General features: G+C 40.3%; 1 protein-coding gene across 5 annotated transcripts in view; it reads left to right on the plus strand.

The window, feature by feature from the left end:
• Window positions 1–13,650, plus strand: part of zbtb44 (zinc finger and BTB domain containing 44) — a 59,361-nt gene that overhangs the window by 40,468 nt on the left and 5,243 nt on the right. For 3 of the 5 annotated variants that reach the window (XM_032590263.1, XM_032590262.1, XM_032590264.1), the window contains 4 exons: window positions 1,873–2,974; window positions 5,476–5,560; window positions 6,833–6,984; window positions 8,641–8,941. In XM_032590263.1, the coding sequence (XP_032446154.1) occupies window positions 1,909–2,974; window positions 5,476–5,560; window positions 6,833–6,984; window positions 8,641–8,941 (1,604 nt within the window). In that variant the 5' untranslated portion in view covers window positions 1,873–1,908. Of the gene's footprint in view, window positions 1–1,872; window positions 2,975–5,475; window positions 5,657–6,832; window positions 6,985–8,640; window positions 8,942–13,650 lie in introns of those variants that run through there. The other 2 variants (XM_032590265.1, XM_032590266.1) reach the window with 2 other exon arrangements.

Consider the following 13,650-nt stretch of genomic DNA (forward strand, 5'->3'; position numbering starts at 1 on the left):
CAAAATGTGAAAACATGAAGGTTTGATGAAAAGTAGAACCAGTCAGAACAAATAAAGCTGTATTCCTTATAATCTGACTGGTTCTACTTTTATCTAAGTATAACTTGAACATCAGATGAATCATAACTAAACATATTGAGAAGTTAAAAATAACAGATTGTTAATGCACTTCAACTTTGTAAGAACATCAGCCACATTTTTTAAAAATTAGAAATGTTTCATCAGCACATTGAGCTCATCTGATTCCTGCTCCAGAAAGGTGAAGGTCTCTGGACATCCTGAAGGTAAACACCGACTGGCAGTCAGGAAGACGGACACTGATGAGACATCTTACAACTCAGAGGCTGCAGGAAGAACCACACTGATGGTCTGCGGCGGCAGTTCACCAACATCTGAAAACACATTGGAATATATTATGAATATGTGGCGTCAACACGCAGTTCTCACACTATTAAGTTATTTGCAACACCCTGACTAACATTAGTGCATGTACATTGGCAATGTATTACATGTTTTATAGAAGTATAATACAAAAATCATTGTTAGCTCACCTGCACCGTCTGAGCCACCTGCTTTCCTCCCGCTGCAAGGCGTACAGTCAGACCTGCTTCCCCTTCTTGCAATACTCTATCTGTCCGTCTGTCCGCCCCCCAGCACTCAACGGTACTCTAGGCCCCCCCTGCCCTCTTCTCCACCCCATCTCTCCTTTGATCCCCCTCCTTGTTCGCCCCCCCGCCCTTCTTATGGTACACTAACAACCCCCCAGTTCCACCCCCCCTTCCCGTCTCTAATGATACGCTAGCCCCACCCTCAACCCCCCATTCCTGTGCCACCGTTCCCTCGGCCCCCCATTCTCGCTCTTCGGTACGCTCTACCCACTTCACTCTGACTGTAGCAGTGGACGACTAAAGTTTCCGGTATTCTCAAATCCAAAACTTGTCAGCACTCTTACGGCCATAATAAGCCACTCCTGTGAGTTGTGAAGTTCTGCTGAAGAAACACATCCAGTTTTGACACGTTCTGACAACGTGTCTCTCCATGGCTCTCCGACGGTGAAAAATTGTCCTGTATACACCGTTATGCATGAGGGCGCACAGAGCCTGGCTTTGACGCAGCAACGACACACACATTGCGCGTGGTTACGCATGCAGCTGGTGGATTCATGTCAAAGCAAACCCCAAAAGGCCTTATATCCTTATGACACAGTGCTTCTCAATTCCAGTCCTCATGCCCCCCTGCTCTGCATGTTTTAGCTGTACCCCTATTTCAGAACAGTTGATCCAAATGATTGCATTACCTGTTCTGCAGCCATCAAGTACTGCAGAAGCCTGTTAATCACTCATAGATTCAATCCAGGTGTGTGGCAGCAGGGAAACACCTAAAACATGCAGGGCAGGGGGGCCTGAGGACCGGAATTGAGAAGCACTGACAGGACACGTGTTGGCTACAAATCTGTGGCTTTAGATTTAGTCTCCGAGTTGACCAGTCAGAAATATTCCAGAAAGAATACAGGCATGTCAAAACGAGCTCAAGTTGCTCTCTGGATAGTATTGGCTCGGAAAAAGCCATTTCATAACATTATTGGTCTAATGAGGTGTCAATCAAGAGGGTGGGCTCTAGGCTGCCCAATAAAAGTGTCGTAATGGACACCGGCAGAGTTTAATCCCTTAAATCTCAGTCCCGGAGAATACATGGCAAATACGGTACTGCGGCGTTCCGGCGCAGGTTTGAGGGTTAAAAAGTGTGAAATTTGAGTTGGTGAAACCTTTCTATAAATACATTTGAATTCAGCATATGTTTTAAATAAAGATGGATCCGAGACTCCTTGCATTTTGCATTTTAAAGTGATATGTTTTTGCTGTTTGGTTGCAGGACACATTTCCTTTATACAGTAAGGAGGACTCCACCATGGGGGTGAAAACCTTCACCCACAGCTCAACCTCCCACAGCCAGGAGATGCTTGACAAGCTGAATGCCTTGCGCAATGAGGGTCACCTCTGTGATGTCACCATCCGGGTCCAGGACAAGCTCTTCCTAGCACACAAGGTGGTCTTGGCATGCTGCAGTGAATTCTTCCGCTCCAAGCTTGTTGGCCGGCCAGAAGACGAGGAAAAGTTTGTGTTGGACCTCCATCACGTGACGATTAGTGGCTTCGCTCCGCTTCTGGAATATGCCTACACCTCCACTCTTTCCATTAGCACAGAGAACATCATCGACGTTCTGGCAGCAGCCAGCTACATGCAGATGTTTGCCGTGGCTAGCACATGTTCCGAGTTCATGAAGTCCAGCATCCTGTGGAGCCCAACGAACAACAGCAGCAGCAGCAACATGGCTGTGGATAAGGCGCACGAAGCGGCACCTGAGAGCGCTTCGTCACACTGTGCCCTGACGCCGCTGGATGGCAGTGTGTCCCCCGTGTCGTCCGACTGCAGCCTGATGGAGAGGAATGTTCCCATCTGCCGGGAATCCCGACGAAAACGGAAAAATTTTGTCACAATGACATCGCCGGAAAGCCCACTCAAATGCACTACACAGATGGTCACCACCTCCCCTCAAATCCCCAACCCGTCACCTTCGTTTTCGGATGGCCCGGCCCAGGCGGTGGAGTCTTCCCTGGCCTTTCCCTGGACTTTCCCCTTCGGCATCGACCGAAGGTTTCACTCGGACAAATCTAAGCTGCCGGAGAGCCCCCGCTGTTTGGAGGCAGGTGTCCCCGGGACCTCGGAGGGCGTGGTTGCCCGCCGGCTCAGTGACTTCCTGACATGCGAGAGCTCCAAAGTGGTGTCATCGCCGGTGGCTACAGAGGAGGAGGACGTGAGGGTGAAGGTAGAGCGACTCAGTGACGAGGAGGTTCAGGAGGCATCGTCCCAACCCGTCAGCGCCTCTCAGAGCTCTATGAGCGACCAGCAGACGGTGCCGGGGAGCGAGCAGGTCCAGGAAGAGCTTCTTATCAGTCCACAGTCCTCTTCTATAGGTGGGCTTCTAGTACCTAGAAACTCCTCTAAAAGGGCAGTATTATGTAGTTAACTTTTTTGAGCTTTACATCATGTAATGTTATTCCATCATCAAAAACATACTTGGAGTGTTGCTTTGATTCTTTGATGCATGTTTGAGAAATCTTTTAGTCTCCTTAGCGGTTGCTAAGGTGTTTTACACATTCAGCTATGTAAAACTCCTGGGTTAACCTAGCTCCACCTTGAAACGCAGCTTCTCCTCTAAGTTGCAGTTTTCAAGCTTCCTAGCTTCTGCCTCACAGAGCACCCCTCCCCTGTTACTCCCCCACTCTGCTCTTTCAGATTAGCCAGCAGCAATTAGCAAACACCTAGTGCTCATTTGCTGAGCTACTACTCTCAGCAACACTGGTAAAAATGTTGATAAAGGGTCAATAGAGGAGGCCTGTTGTGATGCCTCTGTTGTTTGTTGGACTCCAAATTTCTTTTTTTTTCCCATTTTATTTTATTGATTTTCAGAACCTTATGTAAACAAAATTACAAAAGCAAGCAAATAAAAACCACCCATCCCAAATCAACATGGAGCATACATACACCCAGTCTGCATACATAAAATACAGACAATCCCAAATATGATTTAAAGTAGTGTGTCACCAAACTTTCCAGGACAACAGAGTTAACAACACATTGAAGATAAAAACAATAGTACTCAGTCCTCATCTCCAGATGATATCATAACCCCGGGGGGGGGGGGGCAAGTTGCACATGTGGCTGTTTGATACTGAAATTTCCCACTCTCATTGAAGAAAGCACTGACAAAAGCTGTGTAACATGCAGCACATGCGCACAGCATGTAACTTAATGCATGTAACTTAACTGCTTAAATTCTATTAAGTTAGCGCTACAAGTCTGCAGTAGTTTTTGGTCTAGGAGGAAAGACTTGATAAAGGAGACAGATGGAAGCTGAATCATTTAGGAATAAAATCTGCTTACATGGTAGCAGCTTTCCTCAACAGGTCTCTGTATTTCACGTTGGTGCACTTTGTGCCGCATCCAAGCTTAGAGGATTGTGGCTCAGAGGTGGGACTGAAGTGGGAAAAAGCTGCTTGGCAAATAATAAGCAGCAAAGGGGAAAAGCAAACTGGTTCTGATCACATGAACACAATCAATGATGTGTGTATCGCGGTGACGCGCAGACTGGCAGGTTTATGTATTTGAGATATGGAGCAATTTTTCAACGACAGAAAAAAACGACACAAAAGTGAGAAAGTTCTGAAAGAAACGAGACTTATCTGTGACTGTGGTGCGTCAGATACGTTTAACCTCTGAGTGAGGTTTAATTTAGTGCGTCATTTTCAAAATATTTAACGGTATTAATGCTTGAATATTAATGTTTGTATTAAATGCCTCCTTAACCATGTTGAGCAGGTGTAAATCCAGGACATTTTTAATGAGGGTCAGTGATAATCTTGGGGTGTTAGTGTAAAATATGTGAATATTAGAGGTCACTACCTCAAATAGGTACATATTGAACCATGTGAGTAAGTTGTCCTAGTACATGCTTCAAAAATGTTCTGCGTGAGACACTTCCACATCCTCCAGTTTGACAGAGGGGGCTCAAAAGTTTTACGTATGTCTGTGGATGACTTTTTACTACACTAAACAAGACTAATCATTGTCTTGTTTTCACTGACACACGTGAAGAAGTTGGTTCAAGTATCTATTGCAGAGTACAAACCAAACATAAAGACACTTGTAAAAATTAAACACCGTCAGGTGTCCCACTAAAGCATTAGGGACTAACAAAATAACTGTTTCAGCAAGCAATGTGGTATAAAATTGCTGTATGGCTCTTTACAGTCACAATGAGCTCAATTTGGCTCTTAAAGCTGCTGTATGTAACTTTTTCAAAACCGTGGACTTGGCCTGAAAATTTGAACAAGCCCCACCCTCTTGCTCTCTGCTGCGTCACGCAGCCCTCCCTCCACAGCCCCTCCCTCCCAGAGAAGACTAGCGTGCATGTGCAGGATAGTAAACAAGGCTCCACTATGGCGGATAAGCAGCTATAGCATTGGTAGGTATCAACGTTATGCTTTACATTTTAAAAATAGTCAGTTCATATTTGAACTGTCAAGCACAATGTAATAATGAGAACCCTAACCCTAACCCTTGGAAACAGAAGTTCCTACATGACCAAGATCCTAAACATGCATCTATTTGAGCCTTTTTGTGTAATTTTGACCCTGTGGATGGGATGACCTTTATTAGAGCTATGACCTTTATTGAAGCTGTAGGTTTTTATCAATCCATTTCTGGGGGAAGAATAGTTTAGGTGCAGCATTTAAAACCGAGAATAAACATTCATGTTGATGATGTAGGTGTTGCAGTGACTGTGTCTGTCACTATTATAGTACATGCTGTATCCCGGGGGGGTTAAGTATTTCTGAGTGTAAGACATTTTCATATAGTTTCATCATATAGTTTAGCCTCCATGAATCACTCTCTCTCCTCTTCCTCCTCCCAGGATCAATGGATGAAGGTGTGTCAGAAAGCCTGCCTTCCATGCAGAGCACCTCTAACGCTGGAGGACACGCAGAAGATGATGAGAGGTACCTTTGTCAGAACTTGCCATGAACGTGTCATAAGTCAGAAACAACTAATAGACATGAAGCTCATCACGGCATGTCTGGACCACCTCTGTTTAGGTAATTCATCTGGACCTGAGGTGATGCACCCAATCTAACTAGTGGGGTTTTGTTTTTTTTTGTCAAATCCGTAAGAGACGTAATTTATTTTATGAGAACTGACTTCCATTCAAGAGGATCATCTGCAAATGTCAGACATAAAACGACTGACTCATATTGTCATCCTCACCTACCACTTAGTCAAGGGATTTTGGAAAGGTGTGAACTTGTCGGAACTCAGGAAGAGTTAGAAGTGCGGACTCCACTTTTTTGAAAGGATTACATATTTCCACGCACCTCACATACATCCACGTTAAGGTTTTAATTGGTGGTGAAGGTTGTCGAATATCTTTTAGCTTCTTGCTTTACCCTCTGGTTACTTTTTTAACTGCATAAAATGATATGTTGGTATATTTTGTTAGTCAAGTAATTGGCGGAATAATGCTTTGTTCCGTTGATCTCAGAAGTTGAAGTTGGGTTTGATGTCACATCCGAGGAGATGGCGTTCCGCATTGCATAAGCAAAACTACCTTCCAATTTTTAGTTTGGACACTGTTGACTGTTCTAGCAGAATGATTTGTAAAAAAGACTAACATTAAGCTCCATACATCAGTCTTATTGGAAATTGATTGATTATGCCTAAAAACAGATGCTGGATGTGGCAGGAATTCAATCAGTTTCACAATAGTTACAAATTTTCCAAAAATCATGAACTTTCAAATTAAATATTTCATGGTTTCCCCAGGAAATATACTAAGCACGGGGGTAGGCCAATCCACCAGCAGCCCACTGAGTTGCAAAAATTTGGCGGTACATGAGCAGGCATCATAATTTGGAAATTACAATATTGTGAGGCCAGCGAGCAGGTTCAGGGACGGCGCAATTGGTGCGCACACCCTCGTGCCCAGTTCAATTTGTCAACTATAAAGCTAGCTAATAGTCTTTATCCGTCATTATTGTCGTTGTTACTGGTGTATAACAAACCTATTTAAAAAAAAAAAAAAAAAAACTCTTAATGTGGCGGGCAAGTAAAGCCTGGTGATCCTCCAGGCTTATGATACACTATTGGAAACCCTGAATATATTATATCACATATAGGATTTAAAGCCAAAAAGTAAACATAAAAGTGCATATACGGAATGTTCCATGTATCCACCAAATCAAGATTGTCTCTGGTGTTCTTTGTTTCTGTTTTAGGCTGGAAGGTATTCAGTATCCATACCACCTCTATATAAGCCCATCGGCTCGACCTGGCACCAATGGCCCAGACCGGCCTTTTCAATGCCCAACTTGTGGAGTCAGATTCACACGCATTCAAAACCTGAAACAGCATATGCTCATACACTCCGGTAGGTGGGACCGAGTCAAACAAAAGTATTGCAGTATTGATGTTTTGCACGTGAAGTCAGGCTCTTCAGAAAGCTTCCCACTCCGCCTTGATGGACGTCAAAGCACCTGAGTGAAGCTGACCCCTACTTTCTTGAAATCAGACAAAAATGGTGTCAAACGTTTTGCTAGGTTTGAGCTGGTTTGTGCAGCAAAAATTTTTGTTTATGCCACTATCATTTTAAAGATATTAATAAATGTTTCCACAGGTCCCCCCCAACCTTCTGCCAATCAAACAAAATTGGAGTCAATCAACTCCACTTCGTTTGTGCAGCAAAATGTTTTCTTTGTGCTGCTTTGGCTTTGAGGATATTAATGAAAGTTTAGAACAAGTGAGTGAAAATATGAATTTATCAATGCTTATAATTCTTTTTTTCAAATTCAGAAAAATTGCACCATGGTGAGCAACTCCGCTAGCACTGTTCCTATGTCCGCTCATTGTCATATATAAAACTGCTGGATGTGAAGTCTTCATGTCTGTGGTTAGCAATTAACGAACGATGGGCATTACATTGTACATATTGCCTATTAATAGCCTAAAGCAGAAGATCACAAAACATCAGCTGTTTAGACACACTGAGCAAAAATAAAATTGCTCATGCAGTAGTCCATACTACACCAGCAAATGGAATAGTGTCTCTAAAATTAAACCGCTGGTAATCAGGCTGTGCCAGATCACTTCAAAGTTTCTCTGATTTGCCCCTGTCATCACAAATCAAACATGAGGAAGAACCCCACTGAATCCGCAATGCCATGTATTGTATGTTGACGTTTTTATGCCGCTGAGAAAAACCGTGTAAACATACCTGCACAGATGTTGCAGTTGCTGGTATTGGGTCTGGAAAGTCAATTGTTGGTTCCTTTCCACCGATGAAACGTAAAAGGCCTATATAGTTGTCCTTGGTCGTATTTTGTGCAGTAAATCCCTTTCACTGACATCTAGTATACAGCGTTGATATTCTTTTGTGCTCCTTTGGGGTTTTGGAGATGGAATAAGAAAACTCCTGTCTTATGCTCCTGATCACCATATTCCGACATTTGTTGTGGCTCCCTTTTACACTAAATCCAACAATCGGCAAGAAATTTATTTACTGTACTGTAAATTGTCTTGAAGCTTCAGTACACTGAAAATTTTGACACTATAATTTAGTTATTTTCTAAAAAAATTCTTAGTGTTTCTATTGTATAGTTTTTCTAGGGGTGCATGATATAATGATATACTGTATATACCAACGTCAATGTTGGCCGAAAGTAATTTCTTTCTCATTGAATTCAATGAGAAAGTGTGTCCAAACTTTTGGTCTATATTGAGTACAGACCAAAAGTTTGGACACACAGTTGTGTCCAAACTTTTGGTCTGTACTGTATATACTGTATATATACTATATACAGTATATATATACTGTGTATAAGATATCAGTATTTCCATCCCTGATGTTTTTATTTTATTTTTATTTTGTTTGATAATAAAAATACAATTGCACCAAGATCTTAAAAAAAAAAGCTTTAAGTTTGAAAAGACAAAACGGAAAAATTGTTGACTGAAGAGCCTTTTAGGAGGAACAAGGGAAGAATTCTAAACTGAATTATGTTTTCCTTGTTTTGTCCCGTTCCTGCAGGCATTAAACCTTTCCAGTGTGATCGCTGTGGGAAAAAGTTCACACGGGCCTACTCCCTAAAGATGCATCGGCTGAAGCACGAAGGTAAACGCTGTTTCCGGTGCCAGATTTGTAGCGCCACATTCACGTCCTTCGGTGAATATAAGCACCACATGAGGGTCTCCCGACACATAATCCGCAAGCCGCGGATTTATGAGTGCAAAACATGCGGCGCCATGTTCACCAACTCTGGCAATTTAATTGTACACCTGAGGAGTCTGAACCATGAGGCATCCGAGCTAGCAAACTACTTCCAGAGCAGGTGAGGAGTTTGGGGGCGTTGGCCTCTCTCATTTACTCAGATCTCCCCTGGTTCAGAAAATAACTCCAGTTTAAATGCTGATGTCTGAAGTTCATTGGATCGTTGTCCTCATTTGGTTATGTTTCTGAGATGATAAGTGATTTGAAGTTTTTGCTTTAACATGTGGAGGTTTAATGACTCATTCCAAATCAGGTTTCCATTTTAAGATGTTAAACCTTTTCATAACTTATTGGAGGCAGAATATTATTGACATCTGAAATTTATGCCACAAACAGTAGGGATGGTTGAAATACTGAATAGCATATAATGAAAATTTTTTTCTGGTATTGCAGTGATGATGTGACTGTAAAAAAAATTTTATTGCAGAGTGAGTATTATCATCATCGATCATTAAATTTATTTCCAAGTGTCCCATACATGATGCAGTGTTACTTATAAGAAACACAAACCATTCTTCTGCAACTGGTAAGACCCACAGTCTGGATCATTCCCGGAAGATTCAGAATTTAATGCTAAACTGCTGTTAAAGATTTTGACAACCAAACATAAAAATATTAAGGACCAACTATGCATCCATCTTTGATTGACACCAACATTTAAAAATTTCTGTGGATGATTAAAAGCGATAAATGTATATGGAAAAAGAAATCAGTAAATTAATGTCCAAAAACCCATAGAAATTAAAAGGTAGGGTGACTCAGAGAGGAAATAAACTTCATGTATCAGATGTTTCTTTTTTTTCCCATTTTGTTATATTACACAAAATTCTGTGTACTTTGTTCGGGATTGTATGTGGTAGATCAACATAATATCCAGTGGAGAAAAATTAACGTACATTTGCAGTTTGGTTGTATTATTTTTTTGTAATTAAAATCTGCAACATGTGGCATGGATTTCTACTTAGTCCAATAGCTTAGCTTTGATATTACCATTAAAATCCAGTGCAACCACTTTCCTTTGGAAGTCACCTGGTTAGTAAACAGACTCCTTATTTGTTTCTTTTTAACCTCAGTTTAAATCCATCTGATCTGTGAAGCTTTGTTAGAGAACATTAATGAGTATAGATGCACCAATATGAAAAATTGAGCCAATATCTATGTCCAAAGTAAGTATTGCTGTTATGACTGATAATCATAATCCAATTATATTTAGTTGAATTCTGACATGAAGTTCCATGCATTCAAGCTTTGCTTGCCAATTACATGTATTGCCAGTCATATCTGCCATCATTTGTATGTTTTTATTAGTATTTTATTAGGAATTTGTTGCAAGAAAAAAGTGGAAGCTACTTCCTTCCTATTTTTTATTATGATTTCCATTGCAATACAGGGTTTCCCCTAGAAAACTTGCTAAGCCCGGTGGTCGGGGCGCCCAGGCGGTCTACTGGCAGACCACCATGTTTTTGTATGAAAAGATGTTAAGTAGACAGGAAAAGTAAAAATATTACTGGGTAATTACAGTATATGTTATGGGAAAACATCGCCAGTGAAACGCTATTTAAACCCACAACTAGTCTTAAAAACAACAAATTAAAAAATATAATTGAAATGAATATCAGTTATTTGCACTTCTGTTTAATCCATGTTGATCACAAATACAAATTAGTAAACTGTGATTGTAACTTATTGCTTTTTAGGTTGGCCTATTAAACTTCTCCCTACTCCCAGATTTCACTAACTGTAACACAGGAGCTGTTAGAGATGCTGATGTTTTTAGCAGGAAGAGGGGCCCCTAAGTGAAATTCTGCTCCAGGTCTCAGACAATGTTGAACCGGCTCTGCATGATGAGTTAAATCTGCTTCACTGTCTGCAAAGCTGTGCAACAAAAGGGAGATTTAATTTAATGCTGCTAATGTGGCTTGAGTAGCTCTTCCATTTTGTCTGTTGAGTTTTTAATAAGCGTCACGGACACTTGGTTGCTCAAGTTTGTGGGACGAGATTTTCAGATTTTTGTGCGGCCGTGCGCATTAATTCTGGCTGCCCAAGTAGACAAAGCATTTCATATGGTTTGTTGCATTGTGTAACTGAAAAAATAATACTACAAAATAATAAAATAATGTAAAACCAGCGTGAAGCGTGATTACGAGGAGAGCGAGAGCTGAACCTGCATGATAGTGCTGGTTCATTAACCACTACCGCTCCGGCCAACCGGGAACACAGACGTAAACTGCAGGGAAGACAGAGCCACATGCTGGGAAGCGTTTTGAGTTGTAAACACTACACATAATGTTTTGTTCACAAATATAAATCATTCTCACCACTCGCTCAACACGCACCTCTGAAAGCTCGACTACAAGTTATTCCTGCAGTTCGCATAGAGCTGCAGGAAAGCATGGCGGGCCGCCAGGCTTATAATACACTGGGGTAAACCCTGAAATATTCAGTAATAATATTGTAGTTGCATGTTTTCCTGATGTCACACAGAATATAAACCATGCCGCACTTTTCAGATTTTTATTCATTAATAGTTTTTTAAAATTTCCAATTTACTTTCCTCTTACAGGTATGTGGCATTCTGAGTTGATCGATGACATAAAACAGCGGGGGAAAAAAACAACTTATGGCCAGATAATATAATCTGTCACCAGATAGATTGTTGCTAAAGAGGAAAAGGCTGCAGTATTTAATCAATTCTTAATGCTTATTACCATACAAGTGCTGTAATAACTCTTGTTAAAACCATCAGTTCCTGACTTTTATTTTAGGACAATAGTTTTGGATTGCTTAAATAAGTTTTTAGCTGTTCCAGACAAATCTAATGTTTTTTAGTTGGAATTTAGTTGTTTAGAAAGGTTAACTTTACAATTAAAAAAAAAATGCATTTGCACATCAAACCTCGGCTTGACCCTGATCTGCCATGACAAAAACAAACTGATAACTGTCAATTAAAAGTGGTCACATAAACAACAGTTCTTAATACTGCCTCCTATTAAAAATTAATGATTCATGACAAGATTAAAAACCCAGAAGAGGGACGTAAAAGTGGAGCTCAGGTTTTATGAAAAGGATTTGCATTGAAGACGTATTACACTTTGTTTTCCATTGACTGGTCTGTATATCGCCTCACAATTTCCGTCTGCAGCGGGAAAACGAGTAGGTCGCTATGCGACTCAGTTTCACTTCTTGGTACAGTTTGTTCCCAAAGTATGTAAAATAATGTTAAACCAGGTCCTGCCAATGAAGGCTTCTCACTTCTTTGCACTTCTACCCAAAACCTTCCTGAACAAAACCATTTAAATAAACTCCAAAGTGTATCTTAGGCTAATTAAATGATTGATCTGATGAGCTACACAGCATCTGAACAGCTGATTTTCCGATCTTTTCTAATCAGTCAGGCTGGCAGGTTTCCCATTATTATTAGTATTTACTAATTGTGTGAACAATTCGAAGGGCTGGATATTTTAAATATACTAAATCCATATTTATTAGGAATGCAAGTGGGTTCTACATCACTTGTGTTGCCTTTCAAGAAATAGAAGTGGTTCATTTTTCCCAAAAGTCAAGGTATTAATTTTTATGTCTTCACAGAGAGGACTTATTAAAAATAAAAATTCTGTTTGTATTCTGTTCTTTGACCGTTTCTGTTATATAGAAACAAAATATCTTTAAAACATAATAGTCAGAATACTTCTTTAAGAAGTCAGACATTTTATTCTCCTCCTCCCCCCCAACTTTTCCAATTCTTAATCAACTCAAACCCTCACAGGTTGACAGGACTCATATGGGCCATTGACTGCTCAAATGTTTTATGGTAGAAGGTCTGTGCCTGAGATTGTAAGTGTGGAAAATTGTCTGGCTGCTCAGGCGGACTCTTAATTCCCATTCTCGGTCTTCACATAAAAAAACCAATGTGTTTATTGCACTGTAGAAGCAGATTTTCAGACCAGTCTCAGATTCAGATGTGTTCAGAACTTAACCATTTCATCTGAATATTTTGCTTTAATATCCAACATCTGATCAGGTATACATGTAAAACTTCAGGTTCATTGGTTTACACTTTAAACCAGGTGATAGGACTTGATTGGACTAAACTAGAGATCCAAGACTGAGTGCACATTCAATTGAATCAGTTTATGCTGTGATGCTTATAGTTGTTTTACAGACAATTGTGTGTTCATGAAATCTTATTAGGGCTGCACAATATATCGCCAAAAAGTTGTAATAATATTGGTGGGTGTAATATTCACATAGCAAAGGACTGTTAAGAGTGCAGTAATTATTAGCTAATATATTCCAAGTGTTGTGAATTTGCAACTTCCGTGCTAATGTAATATTTAGTTGGGTGAATAGTTTCATGGCAGCAGAGGATCATACTTGACCTTAATAATGTTGCTCAAAAGCCTAAAGATGACAAAGTAATGGAAAGAAGAAAATAGACATATTAGCAACAGATATTGTCATCACGATACTTACAAGTATCATACAGCTCTAACAATAAGAATAACTCAAATTCAGGCAAACACTATAAATGTAAGATTCACAAAAAGAGGTCAAGTCAGTTAATTGTCCACAAGATGTCAGATAAAATGCTATTGAAGTCATCCATTGAATATTTCTGTATTTTTTCAAATTAATTCTTTTTCTAAACCTATTTCCAATATCATTTAACTCTAAATCTGATCCATAATAAGAAAAACTATTGTAGGTGTTTTGTAAACTTTAAATGGATGCATTTAGATGAAAATGTCCCAGTACCATGGGACCAACAAA

Source organism: Xiphophorus hellerii, chromosome 18, assembly GCF_003331165.1.
Source record: "Xiphophorus hellerii strain 12219 chromosome 18, Xiphophorus_hellerii-4.1, whole genome shotgun sequence".
In the NCBI taxonomy this organism is placed as follows: Eukaryota; Metazoa; Chordata; class Actinopteri; order Cyprinodontiformes; family Poeciliidae; genus Xiphophorus; species Xiphophorus hellerii.